The 26,351-nt window shown below is 50.7% G+C and overlaps 3 protein-coding genes across 3 annotated transcripts; all 3 read right to left on the bottom strand.

Annotated features, from left to right (window-relative positions):
• Positions 1 to 1,261: 1,261 nt before the first annotated feature.
• Positions 1,262 to 2,236, bottom strand: LOC309891106 (olfactory receptor 14A16-like; the record flags this gene model as incomplete). The annotated part of the gene is made up of 1 exon (XM_082785488.1): positions 1,262 to 2,236. One exon carries the CDS (start codon positions 2,234 to 2,236, stop codon positions 1,262 to 1,264), a length of 975 nt encoding a protein of 324 aa, XP_082641614.1.
• Positions 2,237 to 8,231: 5,995 nt separating this feature from the next.
• LOC309891009 (olfactory receptor 14I1-like) lies at positions 8,232 to 9,164 on the bottom strand (the record flags this gene model as incomplete). The annotated part of the gene is made up of 1 exon (XM_082785406.1): positions 8,232 to 9,164. One exon carries the CDS (start codon positions 9,162 to 9,164, stop codon positions 8,232 to 8,234), a length of 933 nt encoding a protein of 310 aa, XP_082641532.1.
• A 6,447-nt stretch (positions 9,165 to 15,611) lies between these two features.
• LOC309891105 (olfactory receptor 14C36-like) lies at positions 15,612 to 24,528 on the bottom strand (the record flags this gene model as incomplete). The annotated part of the gene is made up of 2 exons (XM_082785487.1): positions 15,612 to 16,262; positions 24,235 to 24,528. 2 exons carry the CDS (start codon positions 24,526 to 24,528, stop codon positions 15,612 to 15,614), a joined length of 945 nt encoding a protein of 314 aa, XP_082641613.1.
• Positions 24,529 to 26,351: the final 1,823 nt, after the last annotated feature.

Here is a 26,351-nt window from a genome sequence, read left to right as displayed (position 1 = left end):
ACTTTGGGAAAACATATTTTAGGCAAATTCTGCAGAGAAGGAGTTGACATGACAGTTATGATGACTAGGATTGCTTTATTCAGATGGTATTCTAGGGGACTGTACCTCCAATGGGAAGTGAACTTTAGACTCTCTCTGTCCCACTGGAATTCATGGCTGGCTCCCTTAGGGAAGAGCTTATGGCACTTGGGCTCATTCAGGTTCATCTCACCACACCCACACCGGGTGCAGTCTCATATGGACAAGGGAAACATGGACTCCTGATGTAGTCATTTAGTGTCCATATCCAAAGGAAGAAACCATCTGTGTGAGCTGGGGCGAGAGCCCAGTGCTGGGAATGGTGGTTACAAGGGGCTGCTCTTGGACCTGAGGCAGCATGTGCCAGGGTGTCCAGAGAACAAGGTCTAAGCCCAGCCCCTGCTCTGCTGGTCCTCCCTGACTCTCCCAGGAAGACAGCCTTTCATGCTGTGGATACAGGCCGGTGAAGTCAAAATCTCATGGGTGCTGGGCACCAACAGGCAGGAATGGAATCATCCCTCCCTGCCTAAAATATGATCCTGGGACTCCTATCTTATCTGCCTGAGCCCACAGAGAAACAAGCAAAGCCAGGAGTCTCTTTCAAGTCTATTCCTTTGAAATATCCATGAGAGCATTTCTGGCAGAAGAGCTGGGCTTTCAGGCACTGCCCTGAGCAGATCCACTTTTATACTGGAGATGCTGGTATGGAGCAAGCTGTGTTAGAGAAGAGCTCCTGGCCTCTCCCTGCCTGTAGACACAGGACTGCCTGCAGCAGCACGATGAGCAAGTAACAAGTGCAATCAGTCCTTGCAGCAACACAAGAGCTCTGTAGGAGAGTGTGGGAGGTGAAATGGAGAGCTGATTTGGACAGACAAAGCCCTGGGGCTCCCTGGCGTTGATGCTGTGCCAGGATTCTTTTCCCCTCAACCTCTGCACACAGCCAAGTGCCACCACCTTTCTCTGAGGAAGCATCTCAGGCAAGCAAGTCACTGCAGGAACCATCTTTTTATTTAAATACACATTAAATATTTAATTGCCCATTAAATACACCTATTTTATACCAAGTCTCAGAGTCACATGAGACATTCAGTAGTGAACTGAAAGAGGAAATAAAAGGATTTTTTTATTTTTTAAAATATATCACCACATAAGTAAAGCAAAAAGCAAAAAAAAAAAAAAAAGATAAAAGAAAAAAAAAAAAAGAAAAACGAAAAAAAGAAAACAACAAGATCTTCCTTGGCCTTTAATGAGTTACATTAAGAGTGATATGAAATGGACATGCAGTTATTTGCTTCTCAAAAACTCCAGTCATCACTTTCCACACTGCATCCTTCAGCTCCTGGTTCCTCATGCTGTAGATGAGGGGGTTCACTGCTGGAGGCACCACCGAGTACAGAACTGCCAGCAAAAGATTAAGGGAGGAGGAGGACACGGAGGGGGCTTTCAGGTAGGCAAATGTGGCAGTGCTTATGAACAGAGAGACCACAGCCAGGTGAGGGAGGCATGTGGAAAAGACTTTGTGCCGGCCCTGCTGCGAGGGGATCCTCAGCACGGCCCTGAAGATCTGCACATAGGTCAGCACAAGGAAAACAAAACAACCAAATAATAAACAGACACTAACCACAATAAGCCCAACTTCTCTGAGGTAGGCATCTGAGCAGGAGAGCTTGAGGATCTGGGGAATTTCACAGAAGAACTGGTCCAGGGCATTGCCTTGGCAGAGAGGGAGGGAAAAGGTATTGGCAGTGTGCAGCACAGCATAGACAAAAGTAATGCCCCAGACAGCTGCTGCCATGTTGACACAAGTCCTGCTGGTCATTATTGTCCCATAGTGCAGGGGTTTGCAGATGGCAATGTAGTGATCATAGGCCATGATGATGAGAATAGAAAACTCTGCTGCGACATAGACAGCAAAGAAAAAGACCTGGGTAGCACAACCTGCATAGGAAATGGCCCTGATGTCCCACAGGGAATTGGCCATGGCTTTGGGGACAGTGGTGGTAATAGTGCCCAGGTCGAGGAGGGCGAGGTTGAGGAGGAAGAAGTACATGGGGGTGTGGAGGTGGTGGTTGCAGGCTACAGCTGTGAGGATGAGGCCGTTGCCCAGGAGGGCAGCCAGGTAGATGCCCAGGAAGAGCGCGAAGTGCAGGAGCTGCAGCTCGCGTGTTTCTGCAAATGGCAGGAGGAGGAACTCTGTGGGGAAGCTGCTGTTGGACATTTGCTGCCTCTGGGTATGGATGCCTTTCACTGGAGGAAAAATAGTCACATTAGTGAGACTTGTCTGAGTAAAACTGCTACTGTGTTTCAGAGATTCCTCCTCATCAAGATACACTGTGTCTTCCTTATGAGCTCTGTTTTATTCTCTCTGAGGTGCCTCAGTGTCCAGGAAGATCCTCTGAGGGCTTAGCAGAAGTCAGGACTACCCTACAATATCTGGTGAAGGGCGCTGGGGATGAATCTGTGGTGCCCAGTGGCCAGAGGCACCTCTGTTTTCAGGTTCCAAGCAGGACATCCAGCAATCCCATGAGGAACACTAAAGGTGGTTTTGGTGTTCTCTGTAAGGAGAGGGGTGTGAAGAGAAATTCTGAGGCTCTTCATTGACCTACAGTTCTTTTTCAGTGTCATGCTCTGAAAGCCTCAGTGAAGGACACAGCCTGACAACTCCATTATCATGCCCCATGACTCTCCTTCAGGGCATGTAAAAGAAATGAGAAACACCAGAGATTTCCTTCCCTTCCATTAGTGCATGTGCTGGTCTTTCCTTTTGTTCTCGCCTAAGGTTGCTCCTGGGGTGCTGTGGATCTGTGAGCAGCCTGCCCAAGGCAGCAGCCTCTGGACACCAGCAGGACCCTGCCCTGCTCCTACCAGCCACAGCTTCAGCCCACAGCTCCCTGGGCAGCTCCTCTGCAGGCTGAGTGCTGAGCCTGGCAGGCAGCAGAGGCCCTGCCCCAGCACACAGCCCCTGGGGCACAGCATGGACCCTGCTCGGCACCACAGCCCTGGGCACCCTGCCTGCAACCTGGCTTCACAGCCTGCCACCAGCCCTGTGAGAAGGAAACCTCATGTCCTGCCCCTCTGACAGCTTAGGCAGGAAATCATTGATCCAGGAAACAGACCCATCCTCTGCACTGGAGAAGCCAGTATATAAGCCAGGAAACCTATATTACTGTAGTTTAGAGCCACAGATCCCTCGGGACTACCAGCCATGGAACTGACAACTGTAGAAGAGACCCCTAGGATACTTGCATCTGCATTGCCCTGCAGACAGAGACTTACCCTGTTCAGGGCTGTGAAGATTTCTCCCGCAGTGAGCTCTCAGCATCCCGCCTCCACACTGCCTTTAACATCTCCTTCCCTTCTCTCAGGTGCCCTTGTCCCCTGCAGGCAGTGCCCCCAGCCCTGCTGCTGTGCTGTGCAGAGGAGCTGCTCCTGGGCAGAGCTGTCTCCCTGCAGCACTGCCCGCTTGCCAGGAGCTCTCCTTGGACCCAGGAGCCCAGCCCAGCTCAGCTGCAAAGCTCCATCCCAAGGCCTCACTGTCCCTGCCCTCTCTTGTGTCCCTTGAGATGTCTGTCACTGGGCCTCCAGGGAACCAACTTTGAAACAGGCTGACGCAATCCCCTATGATCCCTCCGTCAGATGAGGAGTGACACTTACTTTCAGCAGTGTCGTTTCTCCTATCAGGAGGAGTTGCATCAAAGAATCACCTTGTCCTCTTCCACTTTTAGGCAGAACACCCAGACTGTGACTGGCAGGAATCCCATTTTCCCAAGCTGAGGCAAGAGATCACAAGGACTCAGTTGAGACATCTCATCCTCAGTTTGTTGTCTTAAGGCTCAAATGGGGCCCAGAACTTTCAATACAAAAAGTTGGGATTTCTCTTAACTTCTTCTCAAGTACAGTACTTCTGAGGTGCCAGACGTTGTATAAGATAGATTCCATGAGAACTTCAGAGACTGGTAATGTAAGTATTAGCATTTTGTCAGGGTATGCCTCCTAAAAATATTGCCTTCCTTTTTGCCTTTTCCCTAACATGGGGTCTTTACCTTTAGCTAAAAAGATATATAAAACTCCCCTAGAACATCTCTCTCTCATCCCCCTCTAAGGGACATCCCCTCTCTGACTTCTCTTCTCCAAGCTAAACAAGCCCCGCTCTCTCAGCCTATCCTTGTATAAGAGATACTGCAGTCTCCTCATCGTCTTTGTAGCCCTCCTCTGGACTCTTCAGTAGTTCCATGTCCCTGTACTGGGACAGTTCCATGTTCCATGTACTGGGAGGCCCAGAACTGGACACAATACTCCAGTTGAGGCCTCATCAGGGCTGAGTAGAGGGGGAGGATCACCTCTCTTGACCTGCTGGCAACACTCTTTGAAATGCACCCCAGGATACCGTTGGCCTTCTTGGCCAAGGGAACATTGCTGGTGCAAGGGAACATTGCTGACTCATGGCTAACATGCTGTCTACCAGGACTGCCTTGTCCTTCTCTGCAGAGCTGCTTTATAACAGGTCACCGCCCAACCTCTACTGGTGCATGGGGTTATTCCTCCTAGGAGAAGGACCTTGCACTTGCCTTTCTTGAACTTAATGAGGTTCCTCACTGCCTTGCTTTACAGTCTACCGAGGTCCCTCCAAATGGCGGCACAGACTTCTGGAGTATCAGCCCCTCCTCCCAGTTTTGTATCTTCAGCACATTTGCTAAGGTTGTACTCTGTTGCATTGTCTAGGATGAGTAAGTTGAACAAGACTGGACCCAGTACTGACCCCCGGGGGACAGCTGGGGATGTTCAGCCTGGAGATGAGAAGGCTCCGGGGTGACCTCATTGCAAATTTTCAGTACTTAAAGAGGGCTTATTAAAAAGATGGAGGGCTTTTTTTTTTATTATTTTATTTTCTCAATCACTTAATGACAGGAGAAGGGGGAATGGTTTTAAACTAAAAGAGGGGAGATTTAGGTTATGGGTGAGGCTCACATGGGTTTCTTTGTGGAACTATTGGAGAGCGTCCAGAGGACTACAGAGATGATGAAGGGCCTAAGGGGTAGACGTATGAGGAGCGGCTGAGGGCACTTGGCCTGTTCAGCCTGGAAAAGGGGAGGCTGAGGGGAGACCTCATCGTGGTCTACAGCTTCCTCATGAGGGAGAATGGAGGGGCAGGCGCCAAATTATTTTCTTTGTTTATTATTTTATTATTTTCAGTGGTTGCCCACTGGAACAGGCTCCCCACGGACATAGTCACGGCACCAAGCCTGCTGAAGTTTAAGAAGGGTTTGGACAGTGCTCTCAGTCATATGGTCTGAATTTTTGGGTAGACTTGCGTGGTGCCAGTAGTTGAGCTCGATGATCCTTATGGGTCCCTTCCAACTCGGGATATTCTATCATTCTGTGATACACCAGCCATGTGCCTGAAGGCGGCCTATCAGGCCCTTAGGCACAATACTCCAACACCCACCTGCACAGCCATGGGCCTCCTCTTGAGATCCTGAGGCACAGGTGACCTACCTCAGAAGAACATCCCCACCCATCTTCTTGAGCCCTATAACCTGCCCAGATCTATATCAGCCTCTTGGGGCCAACCTGATTTGATTACATGATCAGAGTGCAGGGATTTGGGAGTTAGGTCTTCAGGTTAGGGTCTAGGGATTAGATCTTGCTTTCCAGGTTTAGGGATTTGTCCGAGTCTTAGAGGGAGGCTTTGGTGTTCTGCTTTGGGTAGCCAGTTACTGTTTAAGGTATGGACTAGATTTTTGGTTACGGTTTTATTATCTGCTTTGTTCGGGGATGAGGGCTGCTATTAAAACTGTGAATTTAATAATAGAAATTAAAGGCCTGAGATAAGGGTGATCAATAGGTTAAGACTAATGGTAACAGGAGATGTGTTTGGAGTTTGAGTTCAAGGTAGGATTTGATGCTGGGGATTAGAGCAGTGGATTTGTTCAGGGTGAGGGATGGCATTTTGGGTAGAACTACATGTATGTCCTAAGGTTGCAAGTAAGAAATATTGCCAAACTTGAATATTTTCCAGCATCAGCACCCTTACCTGAAACCCTTTTCTCTCTTCCAAATCTTTCCTTTCTCTTAGCCACTTCAGTCTTCTCTCCACCAATCTGCCACTTTATTTTCCTGGCCTTCCCCTGGCCTCCCATACGTGTCATCTTGCCGGGGGCAGCTTTCTAATGGCCTTTATGACCCCGGAGGCTCTGCCTCTCTGCTGTTGGCCAGCCAGGGGCTGGGACAAAAGTGACCTCACAGCCAGCATCCACAGGGCTACAAGGAGTAGTTGCGCTCAGGAGGTCTCTTCCCAGCCTACGTCCTCCCCCCCCAGGAGCAGTGGGTGCAGGGGATGCCCTGCACAGTCCCTCATGTTTCCCCACGTAGCATTTAGCAACACCAGTGCATCCTGAAGGAAATGCCCATCTCTGTGTGGAAAAATGAATCAAGAAATGAATTTTAGGAAAATGGTGAGAACTCTACAGAGGAGTTGGTGTGAAAGTCATGATGTCTAATTTTGCTTTATTTAGCTGGTTTCTCAGGAGACCATACCTCTAAAGAGAGGGGACCTTGAGACTCTGTCTGTCCACATGATAGCAGCCTTAGGGAATAGTTTCTGGCACTTGTGTTCACTCAGGTTCATCTCACTGCACCAATACTATGGGCTGTCTCATATAGACAGGGCAAGCGTGGATTCCTGATGTAGTCATTTGGTGTCCTTCCACGTCCTTCCAAACCGCCTGTGTGAGCTGGGTCAAGAGCCCAGTGCTGGGAATGGTCTTTGTGAGGGGCTGCTCTGGGACCATTGCCCTGGGGCAGCATCTGCCAGGGTGTCCAGAGAACAAGGGCCCAGCCCAGCCCCTGCTCTGCTGCTCCTCCTTGTCTTTGCCAGGAGACCAGCACAGCCCAGACCCTCCCCAGCTCTCCACACCTCCCTGTCCTCTCCCCAGCCAAGCCCAGCAGAGCGGCCCAGGCTGGAATGCCCCCAAAGCAGCAAGTGGAAAAGTGGAGGGCAGTGGCAGTGTCCCTGCTGCTGACATCTGCAAATTACCTCACCTCCTCGCCTTCCCCTTGTAGAAGAGACACACAAAGCTCATTGAGTCCAACTCATTTCCAATGGCAGAGATATTTTGGGGTGATTCATTCAATCTAGTCTTTGAAATTTCACCAGAGGTTTAACAACTAATTCAGCAGACTGCTTTCTCTGTGCTTGCTGTGTTCCCTGCAGTTGCAGAGCTCTCCTTTGCCTGTTCCATCCCAGGTTTAGCATCTTACCTCTGGGTGGCTCCACCTTGGACATGCTCATGCTCTGTGGGCTCCATGCCCTGTTGACTCCCTGGCACACACTGCCCCTACCAATCCCCTGGGCTCTCCTGGTGACTTCCACTTCTCTCCAGAAAGACACCTGCCTGCCTTCACACCTATTGCATGCTGTGGATACAGGCAAGTGAAGTCACCATCTCTATGGGTGCCAGACACCAGCTGGCAATTCTGAAATCAGCCCTCCCTGCCTAATAGCTGATCCTTGATGATCAGCTGATCTCGTCGCCCTGAGCCCACAGAGAAACAAGCAAAGCAAGGAGCCTCCTTTGAGTCCGTTCCTTTGCAATATCCATGAGATGAGATGTGGGAGAAGAGCTGAGCCTTCAGGCACTGCCCTCAGTGCCAGATCCCCTTTCATATTGGAGATGCTGGTACGGAGCCAGCTGTGTTAGAGACCCTGGCCTGTGGACAAAGGACTTCCCCACAGCAGCACAATGAGCAAGCAACAAGAGCAATCAGAACTCACAGCAACAGAAGGGCTCTGAAGGAGAGAGTGGGACATTAAAGAGAGCACCTCAAGACAGACCAAACCGTCAGGATCCCTGGCAATGCTGCTGTGCCAGGACTCTTCTCCCCTCCACCTCTGAACACAGCCAAGTGCCTCTGCAGTTCCCCCACAGGTGTCTGAGGAAGGATCTCAGGCAAGAAAGTCACTGCAGGGTCCTTTCTTTTATTTAAACATACAGAGAGCCTGGCTCATTGCTCCCACCAAGTCTTGGAGTCACCCAAGGCAGGTAGATACTGAAATGACGGGGAGGAAAAATGTTATGTCTTTGTGCCTTTGCAGACACAATCATAAGCAAGGCAAACAACAACAACAAACAGCAAAGCGCACTCACAGAAAACAAACATTTGGGAATATAATGAGTTACATTAAGAGTGATATGCAGAAGAAAACAGGCCATTTATTGCTTCTGAAAAACTCCAGTCATCACTTTCCACACTGCATCCTTCAGCTCCTGGTTCCTCATGCTGTAGATGAGGGGGTTCACTGCTGGAGGCACCACCAAGTACAGAACTGCCAGCACAAGATTCAGGGAGGAGGAGGACATAGAGGGAGGCTTCAGGTAGGCAAATGTGCCACTGCTGATGAACAGGGAGACCACAGCCAGGTGAGGGAGGCATGTGGAAAAGGCTTTGTGCTGGCCCTGCTGCGAGGGGATCCTCAGCACAGCCCTGAAGATCTGCACATAGGACAGCACAAGGAGAACAAAACAGCCAGATGCTAAAACAGCACTAACCACAATAGGCCCAAATTCTCTGAGGTAGGCATCTGAGCAGGAAAGCCTGAGGATCTGGGGTATTTCACAGAAGAACTGGTCCAGGGCATTGCCTTGGCAGAGGGGGAAGGAAAAGGTATTGGCAGTGTGCAGCACAGCATAGACAAAAGTAATGCCCCAGGCAGCTGCTGCAATGTTGGCACAAGTTCTGCTGGCCATTACTGTCCCATAGTGCAGAGGTTTGCAGATGGCGATGTAGCGGTCATAGGCCATGATGGTGAGAAGATAAAACTCTGCTGAAAGAAAAAAGAAAAAGAAAAAAACCTGAGCAGCACAACCTGTGTAGGAAATGGCTGTGATATCCCACAGGGAATTGGCCATGGCTTTGGGAACAGTGGTGGTAATAGTGCCCAGGTCGATGAGGGCGAGGTTGAGGAGGAAGAAGTACATGGGGGTGTGGAGGCGGTGGTCGCAGGCTACGGTGGTGAGGATGAGGCTGTTGCCCAAGAGGGCAGCAAGGTAGATGTCCAGAAAGAGCGCAAAGTGCAGGAGCTGCAGCTCGCGTGTGTCTGCAAATGGCAGGAGGAGGAACTCTGTGGGGAAGCTGCTGTTGGACATTTGCTGCCTCAGAGCATGGATGGCTGTCAGTGGTGGAAAAGACACAGAACAAGTTAGAGAAATTTCTCTGAGCAATACCTATAGCTATAGATTATATTTCATCAAAACCTGCTCAGCAAGACAGACTACTCCTTCCCTTTGAGGAAGATGTGCTCTTGCCTCTAGCACTCAGTTTTACTTCCTAAGTGTGTAGAGAGACCAGACAGATCCTGTGTGGGCTCAGCCAGAGTCAGTACTGCCCTACAGCGTCTGCTGAAAACCAGTGGGGATGGATTTCAGGTGCCCACTGGACAAAGGTGTCTCAGTATTTTAGGTGCTGAGAAGGACATCCAAAAATCTGTCACAAAACAATGAAGTATATAGGTTATAGAGTGTGGAGGAAAACTGTGAGATTCCTCACAGACCTACAGATCTCTTTCAGTGGAATAATCTAACAGCCTCAGTGACTGACACAAGCAGACAACTCCATTAGTGTTTTCCTGACTGCTCTTTAGGGCAGGAAAACGAAAGCAGAAACTCTAGAGAGTGCCTTCCATGCAGATAGTGCACGAGTTGGTCCATCTTGTCAAGAATCACTGCCAGAGATGCCCTGGGGGTGCTGTAGAGCTGAGAGCTGCCTACCCCAGGAAGCAGCGTTTGGGCAACAGCAGGACCCTGCCCTGCCTGCCAGGGGAAGGGGTGCTTCTTCCACCCAAAGCTTCTCCCCGCAGCACCCTAGGCAGCTCCCCCGGTAGGCTGAGTGCTGAGCCTGGCAGGTAGCAGAGGCCCTGCCCCAGCACACAGCCCCTGGGACACAGCAGGGACCCTACTCTGCACCACAGCCCTGGACACCCCTGCCTGCAACCTGGCTGCAGTCAGCCCTGTGAGAAAGAAACATCATGTCCTGTCCTTCAGTTATTTATGGCAGATAATCACTGTTCCGGAGCTTGTTGTTCTCCTCTTATCCAAACACTGAGAGTCCTCCTGAAAGCTCCCATAGGTTGAGAGATTTGCCAGCAAATCTGGAGATGGCACCAGGAACAACAGCTGTGCTGCCCTGCAGCCAGAGACTTACCCTGTTCATGGCTGTGAAGATTTCTCCCACAATCAGCTCTCAGCATCCCCCCTCCACACTGCCTTTAACATCTCCCTCCCTTCTCTCACTGCCCTTGTCCCCTGCAGGAGTGCCCCCAGCCCTGCTGCTGTGCTGTGCAGAGGAGCTGCTCCTGGGCAGAGCTGTCTCTCTGCAGTGCTACCCGCTTGCCAGGAGCTCCCCTTGGTCCCAGGAGCCCGGCCCAGCTCAGCAGCACAGGGAGCTCTTGACAAGTCCCTGGGCCTCCAGGGGAATCAACTTTGAAACAGACGAGTAATCACTCATATTCCCTCCCGCTGCTTCTGAAGGAAACTTTTCCAGCACTGTTATTCCTCATACACAAAAACTATGAGGTCCAAGAATCACTTTTCCATGTCCTGGTTTTAGGCAGAACATTCACACAAGGATAGGGAGGGACCTGCCTTCCCCCTGCTGAGAGAAGTGTTTCAGCTGAGTAAAACAAGGCATCTACTTCTTTATTTGCTGTCCAGAGGCTACAAGGGGGCTCAGCTTCCTCTCCCGTGCATCACACAACCCACATGAGTTGGGATTACTCTTGACCTGGTTCAGGTGGGCACAAACCAGGCAGCTGCATGTCAGCTGCCTGTCTCAGCTCCCAGCATATTGAATAGAGACAGAGAGCAGAAGGGAGCTGTTCAGATGCAGACACCAGGTGACATTGGAGGTGCCAGGGTGACATTTGAGTGATGTTTCAAGTGCCAAATTCTTCTGGGCCGTAAGCAGAGATTTTATTGATGCATGTCCATTATAATACAGCTCTAGCCATTGTTCAATAGCAAAGAAACAAAAGGCAAGCTATGACTTGGCTGCCATCACTGAAACTTGGTGGGAGCACTCCCATGACTAGAGTACTGCAATGTCTGGCTATAAGCTCTTCAGAAGGGACAGGCAGCACAGAAGGTCTGGTGGCATAGCTCTATATTAGAAAGTGTTTTGATGTTGTGAAACTCGAGGCTGAGAATGATAATGTTGAGTCCCTGTGGGATAGGGTCAGCGGGAAGGCCAACAAGGCAGGCATCCTGGTGGGGATATCTTATAGACTGCCAAACCATGATGAGGAGACAGACGAGGAATTCTACAGGCAACTGGCAAAAGTTGCAAAATCATCAGCACTTGTTCTCATGGGGGACTTCAACTTCACAGATATATCCTGGAAATGCAATACAGCTCAGAGGAAGAAGTCCAGGAGGTTTCTGGAGAGAGTGGAAGATAGCTTCCTGACGCAGCTGGTTAGTGAGCCTACCAGGGGAGGTGCCCTGCTAGACCTTCTCTTCACAAACAGAGAATGACTGGTGGGAGATGTTGCAGCTGGGAGCTGGCTTGGGCAGAGTGACCGCGAAATGTTAGAGTTCTCCATTCTTAGTGAAGTCAGGAGAGGGATCAGTAAAAACACGGTCTTGGACTCCCAGAGGGCAGACCTTGAGCTCTTCAGGACACTGGTTGGCAGAGTCTCTTGGGAGGCAGTTCTGAAGGGCAGAGGAGTCCAGAAAAGCTGGGCACTCTTGAAGAAGGAAATCTTAAAGGCTCAGGAGCAGTCTGTCCTTATGTGCCCAAAGACGAGCCAATGTGGAAGAAGAGTGGCTTGGCTGAACAGAGAGTTGCTGCTAGAGTTTGGGAAGAAAAAGAGAGTTTAGGACATTTGAAAAGAGGGCAGGCCTCTCAGGAGGGCTATCAGGATGTCATGAGGCTGTGCAGGGACAAAATGAGAAAGGCCAAAGCTCATCTGGAGCTCACTCTGGCTACTGCTGTTAAAGATAACAGAAAATGTTTTTATAAATACATAAACAGAAAAAAGAAGACTAAGGAGAATCTCCATCCTTTACTGGATGTGGGAGGAAACTTAGTGACAAGAGATGAGGAAAAGACTGAGGTGCTTAATGCCTTCTTTGCCTCAGTCTTTAGGGGCAAGACCAGTTGTTCTCTGGGTACTCATCCCCCAGATCTGGTGGAAGGGGGATGATCTGGTGGAACTAGCTGCTGTGCGTCAGAGAGGCTGGGAGTCCAGCAGCAGTGCCATGGGCTGGAAGGATCACAACCAGCTCACTTCCACCTGGGCAGATTCTGGCCCAAGAAGGGAGTGTTTTATAAGCATGGTATTACAAGGGCAGTGGTGCCTCAGAAACTTCAGTAAGTTCACAGTGTCCAGTAGGAAGCAAATGGCTGTTAAACAGCCCGTGAGTTGACTTCTTTCTGAAGCAGCTGACAGGTCATCCCTTGACTCCTGGCTGGGATCTGTGCCTTTAGGCTGACATCTGCTGATCTCCATGACAAGCCAGCAGATGCACCTGCTCTGCACATAGTTTGTGAGATCCTCTCTTCCTAAGTCCCTGGCAGGCCCCATAGAGGAAGAGGTCTTGAAGAGGTTTTGTCGTGTCAGAAGTTTCAGCTTTTGCCTAATTCATCCTTCAGGACTGCTTTCAGGTTTTGATACAGAGGGGGCCACTGCCTCTCAGATGTCTGGGGGAACACAAAGCCTTCATGAGGGCAGGGAAAAAGTTACCCTGGGTCCATAGGAGCCATTCTAGAACCAAAACATGTAGGCAGGAAGCGCACTTTTGTGGTGTTGCAGAGCTGCTGGGCACATTGCACAGGGTGCTCTGACAGCCTTTGTGTCCTTCACCATGCTGCCTTAGGAGATGCTTCTTTCTCAGGAACAGGGTAGCCAACAGAGGTGAGGCAGATACTCACAGGACCCGCGGGAACGGGGTTAAGCTGAGGCAGGGGAAATTTAGGCTTGACGTCAGGAGGGGGTTCTTCACAGAGAGGGTGGTTGCACACTGGAACAGGCTCCCCAGGGAAGTGGTCACTGCACTGAGCCTGTCTGAATTTAAGAAGAGATTGGACTGTGCACTTAGTCACATGGTCTGAACTTTTGGGTAGACCTGTGCGGTGTCAAGAGTTGGACTTCATGATCCTTAAGGGTCCCTTCCAACTCAGGATATTCTATGATTCTATGATTCTATGATTCTATAGGTCACTGGTGAAGGAACTGTGTTTTTGTGCCATCACCAACGCGGATTACAAAAACACTTCCACATGTAATGGTAATACATCCCACCCCATATATACCTTCATGTGGGGAAACAGAGAGGGAGATGACAGCCAAGGGACACATTTCGGTTGGGAAGGTGCAGCCCAGCAGAGACAAGAAGTCAAGGCAGTGGGGTGGGGGAGGCCAGGAGAGGCAGCCCAAGGAGTGGTGCTGCTTGTGAGGACACATTTGTGCCAGCAGCCTGAGTGGGCAGCAGCTGTCTGGAGGCGAGGGGAGGCCAGGAAGCGCATGTTAAGAGGTCTCCTGCCAGTAGAGACAAGGTCAGGGCCGAGGCCAAGAGGCGAGGCAGGCCCAGGGCAGGGGGCTGCAAGGGCCATGCTGAGCTCCCTGCCGGGCTGGGGTCAGCCACGGCTCAGGAAATGGAGGACCCTGAGTGGTGCTGCTGTGCAGAGCCAGGGGGCTGTGGTTCCTGAGGACCCCCGGAGGATTCTGCCCTGCCTGTTTTTCTCTGGGTGGTCAGCAGACCCAACTCCATGGGGATCTCTGCTGCTGAGCCCCTTTCCATCTGCCCTAGTGTCTCAGCAGCACAGGGCAGTACTTGCAGCATTATGGGTTGTCTCTAAGGTCACAAATGGCAGGCAAGTGCTGCACCAGACCTTGCCCTTGAGTCTCCAAAGAGGGTGTCCTCAATTAATCTGCATCTTATGGGCCTTTGCCTGCTGGCAGTTCACTTCTTCTCATGGCATTGCAGAGCCCCCATAGCCCATGGACTCCTCAGATTCAACTCTACCAGACCCTTCTTTTGATGGCCACTCAGATGCAGTTCTAGTCACTACACATGGAACACACTGTCCCTGAGTTCCCCTGACATCTCCTGGCAGCTCCAGATTCCTCTCCAGGCAGACATCAGCCATCGGCCCTACTGCAGGGGGCACAGTGCTATGTAGATGAGTCCAAAAACGGTTGTTGTCTAATTGGGCAAATGCCACCATAAATGGTGCAGGACTTGGTTGCTGTCAGACCACCCTGGGACTTTAAGCCGGTGTCCTTCATTCGATGAACTTGCCCAGAAAACAAGGAGCAGGGAGCAACCCCTAGGCTCTGCCTCTAACAGCAGCACTGGAAGAGGTGTCCAGGCTTCTGGGTTTGCCTTCTGAAGCCCCTTTTTTTACTGTCATGCTAGCAGGGAGGCCAGCTCTGTCACTGGCACGTTCCCTTCTGCTGCCTACAGTCACAGGACTGCCACAGGCAAAGGACTGTCACCAAGGTACACAAGGTCCATCTGTGGGATAATAGAAAGTGGCAAGGAAAAGGTGGAGACTGTGGAAGTGAAATGACAGCAGCAGTGAAAAGGCCTTGTTCTGCTGCAGTCATGGCTCCAGGGAAGCAGCAGCCCTGACCCAAAAGCAGCAGAGAGGCAGAGCCCAGCAGGCAGTGAGGGGCAGCCCAAGGGCCACCAGGGCTCACTCCTTGTCCTGGTTTCAGTTAGGATAGAGTTCATTTTCCTCCTAGTAGCTGGTAGGGTGCTATGTTTTGGCTTAGGATGAGAAGAGTGCTGATACCATGCTGATGTTTGAATTGTTGCAGAGCAGTGCTTACACCAAGCCAAGGACTTTTCAGCTTCTCACTCTGTCCTGCCAGTGGGCAGGCTGGGGGTGCAGCAGGAGCTGGGAGGGGACAGACCCAGGACAGCTGACCCAAACTAGCCAAAGGGGTATTCCATCCCATCTGACGTCATGCTAAACAATATATAGGGGTGGCTAGCGGGGGTGGGGGGTGGGCTGCTCGGGGTTAGGCTGGGCATCAATCAGCAGGTGGTGAGCAATTGCATTATGCATCACTTGTTTCGTACACATTACTAGTAGTAGCACTATTATTATTACTATTATAATTATTATTTTCCTGTCTTAATAAGCTGTCTTTATCTCAACCCACAGGCTCCACTTTCCCATTTCTCCCTTCACAGAGAGGGAAGGGGAAGGGTGAGCGAAATGCTGTGTGGTGTTTAGCTGCCGACAGGGTTAAACCACAACACTCCTTCATGTGGCAGCTGGGCTCTGGGCCCTGAGCCCCTCCTGCATGCTGGGGCTATTCCCCCAGCTCCAGAGCAGGTGGAAACAAACAGGAGCTGAGACCAATGAAGTTCTCGTGGCTTCTTTTTTATCTGTATCTATAGAAGAGACCCGATCATAGCTCCAGATGATGATTGTCTCAAAGTAAAGAACAAAATAACAGGTAGGAGGCTAAGAATAAGCTTCTCTAGATCAAAGCAAGAAATGGAAGAAAAACACAATAAGAGAAAATAAAGGAGTAATAGAGAAAACAAAAGATTTTCCTCAGTTTCTGAAATAAATTAGGAACTTTAAAGCACATTATTGATTTGAAGAAGCATGTATTCCAAGAATTTCCAGACTGCATCCTTGAGCACCTTATTCCTCATGCTGTAGATGAGGGGGTTCACTGCTGGAGGCACCACCGAGTACAGAAATGACACCACGAGATTTAGAGTTGGGGAGGAGAGTGAGAGGGGTTTCAGGTAGGCAAACATGACAGTGCTGAGAAACAGGGAAACCACGGCCAGGTGAGGGAGGCACGTGGAAAAGGCTTTGTGCTGGCCCTGCTCAGAGGGCATCCTCAGCACGGCCCTGAAGATCTGCACATAGGACAGCACAATGAAGACAAAGCAAACTAATGCTAAGGAAATACTAAACAGAAGTGTCCAGACTTCTCTGAGGTAGGCATCTGAGCAGGAGAGCTTGAGGATCTGTGGGATTTCACAGAAGAACTGGTCCAGGGCATTGCCTTGGCAGAGGGGCAGTGAAAATGTATTGGCCGTGTGCAGGACAGCATTGAGAAAGCCACTGCCCCAGGAAGCTGCTGCCATCTGGGCACAAGCTCTGCTGCCCAGCAGGCTCCCGTAGTGCAGGGGCTTGCAGATGGCAATGTAGCGGTCATAGGCCATGACAGTAAGAATGGAATACTCTGCTGTGAGAAAGAAGGCAAACAGTAAGACCTGTGCAGCACATCCTTGAGAGGAAATGGTCCTGGTGTCCCAGAGGGAGTCGGCCATGGCTTTGGGGACACTAGTAGAGATGGAGCCCAGGTCGAGGAAGGCGAGGTTGAGGAGGAAGAAGTACATGGGGGTGTGGAGGCGGTGGTCGCAGGCTACAGCGGTGAGGATGAGGCCGTTGCCCAAGAGGGCAGCCAGGTAAATTCCCAGGAATAGCCCGAAGTGCAGGAGCTGCAGCTCGTGTGTGTCTGCGAATGGCAGGAGGAGGAACTCGCTCACAGAGCTGCTGTTGGACATTCTCTGACTTTGTCAAGGCTGTCTGTTGAAGAGGAGAAAGCAAAACAAAGTTAGAACATAATTCTCTGAGGAAAACCTAATGCAAGTCTTATAACACCCCCAAACAGAGCCTCTCTCTTAGCACGAGAACTGTTCTGCAGCTCTCTTGCTCGAGCTGCAGCTGGTGTTGGCTGAGGGAGGCACTGGGAGCAGGGGCTGCTTTGGGCTCTAGAGGAGTCCTTCCTACTGTACAGCACGAGGGAAAAAGGAACATAGTGAAACAGGTTCAGTCCACCTCTCAGATCATTGAGCTTTGCAGTACTCTTGCAAACATCTCCAACCACAGTGCAGAGCAAAGTAGGATTTTCTTTGCTTTATTTTCTAGTAGTTACCCCTGTAATGATTAGGACGACAATCATGCTCAGGTGTTTCCCTGAGAAGAAACTGGAGGCAGCTGAGAGCAGAGAAGTCCCAGTCCAAATGCAGCTTGGCAGAATCCTTACCTTGTCTCTGGGTGCCAGACCACAAACTCAGCCCTTCCTTCCTAGCTAGGGGTGCAGAGGCCTCACTCCAGGTGCCCACATACAGCCATCCAGCAACACAGACATGACCTTAGCATGGAGGTGTCTTCTCCTTGGGGCGCTTTGGTACAGGGTCAGAAGGAGCTTGGGAGTTTCTCCTCATCTGGGCTCTGCCTGCTGTGCTGGCCCTGCATGTCCCACAGCCCATGGGCTGCAGGGGGGAGAGGAGGCCAGGGAGGGGCTGCTCCAGGGGAAGGCGTCTGCACTGCAGGGCATGGCCGCGTGGTGCCCGAATCCCCCCTGCCATGGCATTTCTAGCAACAGCTCCTTCTGGCCAAATCCCCCTCTCTCTGCTGCCTGCAGCTGTCCCTGCCGGGAGCTGCTGTTCTGCGCCCACCTCTTCTTTCCCCCTGCCTGTGCTCACAGACCCCATCCCACATGGATGTGCTCAGCGCTGCCCTGCAGCACCCTGCCACCAACAGGGCCCTGCCAAGGGGCACCTCCATGGCTGCAGGAGCTACGGGGCAGCTGACAGAGAGCCCGGCATGGCCAGCCAGGGCAGGGTGTTCTGGGATGACTGGGGGCACCTGCCTTAGGGCACTCCAAGGGGCTTCTGCCAGACTTCCTCACCTCACAGTGCAAACCAGCAGGAATCTCAAAGCCTACAACATTGTCCACTGCCCTCCCTGAAACAAGACCCAGGAGGAGACCCTTCTAGGACCTGCAGCTGCATGGCCCTGCAGCCAGAGACTTACCTTGTCAAGGGTTGTGCAGATTTCTCCTGCAGTCAGCTCTCAGCATCCTCCCGCTCTTAACTGCCTCCAAGCCCTCTCTCCTTCTGTCGTCTCCCCATGCCACCTGCAGTCAGAGGCCCCAGCCCTGCTACACTGTGCAGAGGAGCTGCTTCTGGGCTCAGCTGTTTCTCTGCATCAGGGCCCTCTTGCCAGGAGCTCTCTCTGTCCCAGGTGCCTGGCCCAGCTCAGCAGCAGAGGCCCAGCCCAAGGCATTGGAATCACCCCTCTGGTGTCTTTGGTGATGAGTCCACGAACCTCAGGTACTGACAGCAAATTGAAGAACTCTTTCAAGAAGTCCAAGTCAGATGTAAGTTTCCTAGAGTTTCCCTCCAAGGGCCAGAACTTACATAGCCTCCCTTGGAGCTCATTAGAGCCAAACAGTGGAGGCAGTGAGGCCAAGGAGGCAAAGGCAATGTGAAATTGACACTGATCTTTGGAAAAACTGGATATGTTTCACCAAGCACAAAGGCTGAGCCTTGATCCCTGGCCTCTGAGAAGGGAGATCCTTTCCCTTTACATTATATATTGCTCAGGGATCTTCCTGAAGATGGGGATGTGCATTGTCAATAGCAGGACAATGGTGCGACACCTCCAATGTATTGATGGCATCACTGAGTGGGCTAACATAGCAGAAGTATTTGAGAAGGGGAAGAAAATAATTCAAATCCTTCTGAAAGACGATTTTGTTGTAAAAAAGTAAGGTCATAGAATCATAGAATTATAGAATATCCCGAGTTGGTAGGGATCCATAAGGATTATCAAATCCAACTCCTGGCACTGCATGGGTCTGCCCAAAAGTTTAGACCATGTGACTAAGTGCACAGTTCAATCACTTTTTAAATTCATACAGGCTTGGTGCAGTGACTATGTCCCTGAAGAGCCTGTTCCAGTGTGCAACCACCCTCTTGGTGAAGAACCTCTTCTTGATGTCCAGCCTAAACTTCCCCTGCCTCAGCTTAACACCATTCCCGTGGGTCCTATCACTGGTGTTTACAGAGAATAAGTCACCTGCCTCTCCACTCCCCCTCATGAGGAAGTTGTAGACCCCAATGAGGTCCCCTCTCAGCCTCCTCTTCTCCAGGCTGAACAGGCCCAATGACCTCTGCCACTCCTCATACGTCTTCCCCTCTAGGCCCTTCACCATCTTCTTCACCCTCCTCTGGACACTCTCTAACAGTTTAATGTCCTTCCTGTACTGTGGTGCCCAGAACTGCACACAGTACTTGAGGTGAGGCCAGACCAGCGCAGAGTAGAGAGGGACAATCACCTCCCTTGACTGACTAGCGATGCTGGGCTTGATGCACCCCAGGATACGGTTGGCCCTCCTGGCTGCCAGGGCACACTGCTGGCTCATATTCAACTTGCTGTCTACCACGACCTCCAGATCCCTCTCTTTTAGGCTGCTCTCCAGCGTCTCATCGCCCAGTCTGTACGTATAGCCAGGGTTGTCCCGTCCCAGGTGCAGGACCCGACACTTGCCTTTGTTAAACTTCATGTGGTTGGTGATCGCCCAGCTCTCCAATCTGTCCAGGTCTCTCTGCAAGGCCTTTCCACCCTCAGCTGACTCCACAACTCCTCCAAATTTGGTGTCATCGGCAAATTTCCTCAAAACACCTTCTAGTCCTACATCCAACTCATTTATAAAGACATTGAAGAGGACTGGCCCTAAAATGGAGCCTTGAGGGACCCCACTAGTGACCATCTGCCAGCCAGATGTGGCCCCATTTACCACAACCCTTTGAGCCCTGCCCGTCAGCCAATTGCTCACCCATCGTATGATTTTTGTTAAGTTCTATGCTGGACATTTTGTCCAGTAGGATCCTATGGGAAACTGTGTCAAAAGCCTTGCTGAAGTCCAAAAAAATCCCATCATCTGGTTTCCCTTGGTCAACTAGATGGGTGACCTTATCATAAAAGGAAATCAGATTTGTTAGGCAGGACCTACCCCTCATGAACCCATGTTGGCTGGGACCAATGACTGCATTGTCCCCCTGGTGCACCTCAATAACTTCAAGAATCATCTTCTCCATAATTTTACCAGGCACTGATGTGAGATTGACTGGCCAGTAATTGCTAGGGTCTTCTTACTTACCCTTCTTGAAAATTGGCACATTTGCCAGCTTCCACTCTACTGGGACCTCTCCAGATTTCCAACATCGTTGAAAAATAATTGAGAGAGGTCCCACAATGACATCAGCCAGCTCTTTAAGCACCCTGGGATGGATGCCATCCAGACCCATGGACTTGTATGGATCGAGGTGGAGCAGCAAATCCTGCACACATTCAGGGTCGGTTGGGAGTTTGTCATTCCCACCTCCATGGTCCTCCAGTTCAGGGCACCTGGGGTTTGGAAGCCCATCATCAGCATTGAAGACAGAGGTGAAGAAGGCATTAAACATCTCTGCTTTGCCTTTGTCCTTGTCTGTGAGGAGACCTTCCACATCAAGTAGTGGACCTATGTATTCTTTGGTTCTCCTTTTTCTGTTAACATATCTAAAAAAAAAAAAAAAACATTTTTATTGTGTCTCACAGACATGGCCAGCTTCAACTCTGGTTGGGCTTTGGCCCCACGAATTTTCTCCCTACAAACACGAACAGCATCCCTGTATTCCTTCCTTGTCACCTGACCCTCCTTCCAGCAGTCATACACTTTCTTTTTCCATCTAAGCTCCAGTAGAAGATCCCTGTTCAACCAGGTCGGCCTTCTGCCCCACCTGCCTGACTTCTGATATTTTGGAATTGCCTGATCTTGTGCTTTTAGGAGGCAGTGCTTAAAGATTGACCAGCACTGATGGACGCCAATGCCTTCAAAAGCAGCTTCCCAGGGGACCTTGCTGACTAGTCCTCTGAGCAGCCTGAAGTCTGCTTTCCCCATATCCAGGGCTGAAGTTTTGGTGGCACTTTTCCTCCTGTCACCATAAATTCTAAACTCAACCACTTCATGGTCACTATGACCGAGATGGTTGTTAATTGCCACATCTCCCACAAGACCCTCTCTGTTTTCCAGCAATAGATCAAGGAGGGCACCTTTCCTAGTTGGCTCCCTTAGCACCTGCACCAAGAAGTTATCATCTAGGTGCTTTATGAACCTCCTGGACTTGCTCGTGTCAGCCATGTGGTGATCCCAGTTGACATCTGGCAAGTTGAAATCTCCCATAAGGACAAGGGCAATTGATTTTGGGGCATCTCTTAGTTCTGCAAAGAATAATTCTTCAGTGTTGCCATCCTGGCCGGGTGGTCTGTAATAGATTCCCACAATTACATCCTCTTTATTTGTTCATCCCTTAATCCTTACCCAGAGGCTCTCAACTTTGCCATCCCCAACTTGAAGATCCATGCAGTCCAGCCCATGCTTCACATACATCGCCACCCCGCCACCTCGCCTACCCTGCCTGTCCCTCCTGAAGAGCCTGTAAACATCTATTGCAGCACACCAGCCACAGGACTCATCCCACCAGGTTTTGCTTATGCTGATGATGTCGTAGCTGTGGGACTGGGCTTCTAGCCCAGTCTTCTAGCTCATCCATTTCTAACCCAGACTTCTAGCTCGTCCATTTTATTCCTTATACTGTGTGCGTTCATGTAGAAGCACTTCAAATGCACCTCCCTACACACATCACCTTGGGGAGCCAACCGAAGGACCTCACCGGCACACAGTCCCTCTGATTCTAGTGCACCATCCCGTAGTTCATCACTGACATACCTGCTTTTATCCCCTTCCCCCGTTTAAAGCCCTATCTATCAGCCCTGCCAAAGGTCAAGAGACCTAGTCAAGAGACAAGGTCAAGAGACCTGCAGAGGTGATCCTGATGCAGACTGGTCGGGATCAAGAGACAGCCGCTTGGGGATGGGCTGGGCGTCAGTCAGGGTGTGCTGAGTAATTGCCTAGAGCATCTCTTGCTTTGTACATTCAATAATAGTAATAAAAATATTTATTATTATTAATCATAAATGATAATATTATCATTATTTTTCCTCTTCCTTTTCTCTCCTATTAAACTGTCTTTATCTCAACACACAAGTTTTTCACAGAATCAGAGAATCACAGAATCATTTAGGTTGGAAGAGACCTCCAAGTTCACCTAGTCCAACCTCTGACCTAACACTAACAGTCCCCACTAAACCATATCCCTAAGCTCTACATCCAAACGTCTTTTAAAGACCTCCAGGAATGGTGACTCAACCACTTCCCTGGGCAGCCTCTTCCAATGCCTAACAACCCTTTTGGTAAAGAGGTTCTTCCTAATATCCAACCTAAATCTCCCCTGGTGCAACTTTCACTCATTCCCCCTTGTGCTATCACCAGGCATGTTGGAGAACAGACCAATTCCCACCTCGCTACAGCCTCCTTTAAGGTGCCTTTAGAGAGAGATAAGGTTGCCCCTGAGCCACCTCTTCTCCAGGCTAAACATTACACCTGTTGTACTACAAGCTCCCATGGGTCAGATCCTCATTTTGAGAATTACCCCGCTCACTGTGTAACCTTGAGGAGGAAGGATTTACAAACACCAGCCTCAAAGACCTCAAAACACAGGATTGTCATGCACTCTGACTGTACAGTCCAGCCCTTTCTTCCCTGAGTCAGAAGGGACCTCTGGAGGTGTTCACTACCATCATCTTCCCTGAGCAGTGATAGCTCTACTGGTAGATCAGGTTAGTTAGTGTTTTCTGCAGATCGGTATTGAAAATCTCTGGGCCTATGACCCAGTGCTGATCCACTGTCTTGATGTCTGTTCCCCTAGTACAAACAATGAGGCCAGCGGAAGGGTGGAGCTGGTCGAATTTCAAAGATCAGTTCCCCTTGGGCAGTGGTGAATGGCTGTCCCTGTGCTCCCCACATGTGATCCTCAAGCTGGTAGTGCTGCTGTGCAGAGGAAATGGGCTGTGGTGCTGTGGGGTGAATCTGCATGGCCGCGCTGGTCAGGTTGGGAAGCAGACCCAGACAGGTCCAGATCACTGGGCTGGACCAGACAGAGGTACTCTGCGAAGGGGGAAATGAATCATTGACCAGCTTCCCTTCACTCTGCCTGCTTCAGGTCCACTCTCTTCTCTGAGACTGCAGAGTTGCAGGTTCATTATGAATAACTGGCTTTAGTTCTTTCCCTGTGGCTGAGCTCACGGTGGGAGATCTCTCACTTTCAGAGGGGCTGCAGTCAGTGCCCATGCCATGCTCTGCTGTTCCTGGAGGTACCCTGGGCTCTGCAGGCAGCTGCAGATTCCCCTCGTGAAGGACATCATCTACAGGTCAGATGTGGGAACAGCCCTGGCTATGTAATGCAGTGACCATTTGCTGCCTCTCCTGTGAGCAGACACCTATGGGTGAGTCTTAAATCTAGCCCTAGGTCTCTGACAGGTCACAGTGTAACAATGAGCCATTCCCTCCTGAACCTAACAAGGAACAGACCCTAGTAGAGAGCTATTTTTTGGCACAGGCTTGAGTAGGAAATTCCAGCCTTCAGGCAGTCCACATGGGTTATCCTGTTTATTACAAAGTTTTTATGAGATAATTCACTGACTCACAGTTACAAGTACATGCAGAAAGCATCCATATGACACAGAGCGGTTTCATGCATTCATTGCAGTGGGAGGAATCCAAATATTTATGTGGGAATACAAGAAGCAAAATCAGTCAATATGACAATAAGGAAAAAGCAATTTAATAAATAATGATAAAAACAAAGAAGAAAAAAGAACATTTTGGAATGGGATGAACGATTTTCATTTCTGTAGAGTGAAGGAAACTTTATGAGTACTAAAAAACATCCCCCAAATCAGTTTCCTAACAGCATCCATGAGCTCTTTGTTCCTCATGCTGTAGATGAGGGGGTTCACTGCTGGAGGCACCACCGAGTACAGAACCGCCAGCAAAAGATTCAGGGATGAGGAGGACTTGAAAGGGGGCTTCAGATAGGCAAACACAATATTGCTGATGAAGAGGGAGACCACGGCCAGGTGAGGGAGGCACGTGGAAAAGGCTTTGTGCCGGCCCTGCTCTGAAGGGATCCTCAGCACAACTCTGAAGATCTGTACGTAAGAAAGCACAAGGAAGACAAAACACCCAAAGGCTAAGCAGACACTAACCACAACAAGCCCAGCTTCCCTGAGGTAGACATCAGAGCAAGAGAGCTTGAGGATCTGGGGAATTTCACAGAAGAACTGGTCCAGGGCATTGCCTTGGCAGAGGGGAAGGGAAAAGGTATTGGCAGTGTGCAGCACAGCATAGAGAAAAGTACTGCCCCAGGCAGCTGCTGCCATGTTGACACAAGTTCTGCTGTCCATTATTGTTCCGTAGTGCAGAGGTTTGCAGATGGCAATGTAGCGGTCATAGGCCATGACGGTGAGAAGATAAAACTCTGCTGTGACAAAGACAACAAACATAAATACCTGGGTAGCACAACCTGCATAAGAAATGGTCGTTCTGTCCCAGAGGGAGTTGACCATTGCTTTGGGAACAGTGGTGGAGATGGAGCCCATGTCGATAAGGGCGAGGTTGAGGAGGAAGAAGTACATGGGGGTGTGGAGGCGGTGGTCGCAGGCTATGGCTGTGAGAATGAGGCCGTTGCCCAGGAGGGCAGCCAGGTAGATGCCCAGGAAGAGTCCAAAGTGCAGGAGCTGCAACTCGTGAGTGTCTGCAAATGCCAAGAGGAGGAACTCTGTGGGGAAGCTGCTGTTGGACATTTGCTGCCTCAGGGCATCTTTGCCTGTCCATGGAGGAAAATGCAGAGTCAAGTTAGGCAGGCATCTCAGAGCAAACCCCAACTCCTTCACTAACATAAGTCACCATTCCCTGAGCTGTAAGAGTATCACAGTGCAGGACACAGGCTCCTCTCCTCTTCTGGAGGTCCAGCTGAGGAGATGGTGGTTCATGCCCTAAAACCCCAGGCACTGTGACTGGCTGGCAGAGGAGAGCAGGAGCTTGCTGCACAGAAGGTTCCAGCACTTCAGGCCTGGCAGGGAGTGCCTGAATCCTACTTCCCTTGGTGTTTCAGGCAGTAGCTCCCTCTCCCTCCCTGCCCAAGTCTCTCATGCCTTGAGCTATCTCTGCTGGCAGATGCTTCCTGTCTCCACATCTCCTCCCTGCCATTGCTCACAAACCCCATCCCACCCGTTGTGTGTTCGGCTCTGCCCGGCAGACACATCCTGCCCCAGGACACCTTTCGCAGACAACTCCCCAAGTTCAGAGGCAGGAGCAGCTCTAAGCTAATAGAAGTTAAAAGAACTGGGGACTCAGTGTTGTCATCAGGATGGAGAAATAAATTGCCATCACCATCTGCCACCCAGCAAAGCAAGAGGAGAAATCTCAAAGCACAGAATGCTTCCCTTCAAGAATCGCTTGCTCTGACCTTTGTCTTGCAGAGTCCACTCTGAGATGCCCTGGGAGTGCTCTGGAGCTGGAAGCAGCCTGCCCCAGGCAGCAGCATCTGGGCACCAGCAGGACCATGCCCTGCCCTGACAGAGGGACTCCTTCCACCCACAGTTTATTGCTGCAGCACCCTGTACAGCTCCCCAGGCAGGCTGAGCCTGGCAGGAGCAGAGGCCCTGCCCCGGCACACAGCCCCTGGGGAACAGCAGGGACCCTGCTCTGCACCAGAACCCTGGGTGCTCCTGCCTGCACCCTGGCTGCACAGCCTGCAGCTGGCTCCATAAGAAGGAATCCTCGTGTCCTGTCCCTCTGAAAGCTTTGGCAGGCAATCTCTGCTTTGGAATTTGTTGTTCTCATATAAAAAGAAACTCTAAGGGTTCTCCTTAAATATCCCATAGGCTGCAGGATTTGCCAGCAAATCTGGAGATGGCACCAGGAACAACAGCTGTGCTGCCCTGAAGCCAGAGACTTACCCTGTTCAGGGCTGTGAAGATTTCTCCTGCAGAGAGCTCTCAGCATCCCCCCTCCACACTGCCTTTAACATATCCCTCCCTTCTCTCACTGCCCTTGTCCCCTGCAGGCAGTGTCCCCAGCCCTGCTGCGCTGTGCAGAGGAGCTGCTCCTGGGCAGAGCTGTCTCTCTACAGTGCTGCCTGCTTGCCAGGAGCTCCCCTTGGGCCCATGAGCCCGGCCCAGCTCAGCAGCACAGGGAGCTCTTGACAAGTCCCTGAGCCTCCAGTGGAATAGACAGGACACTTACTGCCAGCAGTGTCTTTTCCCCTATTTCAAAATAAATGTTTGACACGAGATTCATCTTTTCTTGTTCTGTTATGAGAATGGAGAGCCACAAGGTGACAGGCAGGCTGCATTCCATCTCTTCTAAGCACTTATTAATATTCAGAGGGAGGAAACATTTTCACAGATATCCCTCTGTCTACATAACCTACATAACCAATTGCTGGGCTGCAGGATCACCATATCATAGAACTCTTTGGGTATGAAGGGACCTTCAAGACCAGCAACCTGTTCCAGTGACTCACCATCATTTGTGTGAATAAAGGAGGCAGTGAAGGGAAGCAGACCTGGTCAGTCACAATGAATGGTGAGAGCATGGGACAGAGAGAAAACGTTTATTCCAG

Source organism: Aythya marila, assembly GCF_965140915.1.
Source record: "Aythya marila genome assembly, contig: HAP1_HAP1_SCAFFOLD_154, whole genome shotgun sequence".
In the NCBI taxonomy this organism is placed as follows: Eukaryota; Metazoa; Chordata; class Aves; order Anseriformes; family Anatidae; genus Aythya; species Aythya marila.
This window is presented reverse-complemented; position numbering and strand designations above follow the sequence as displayed.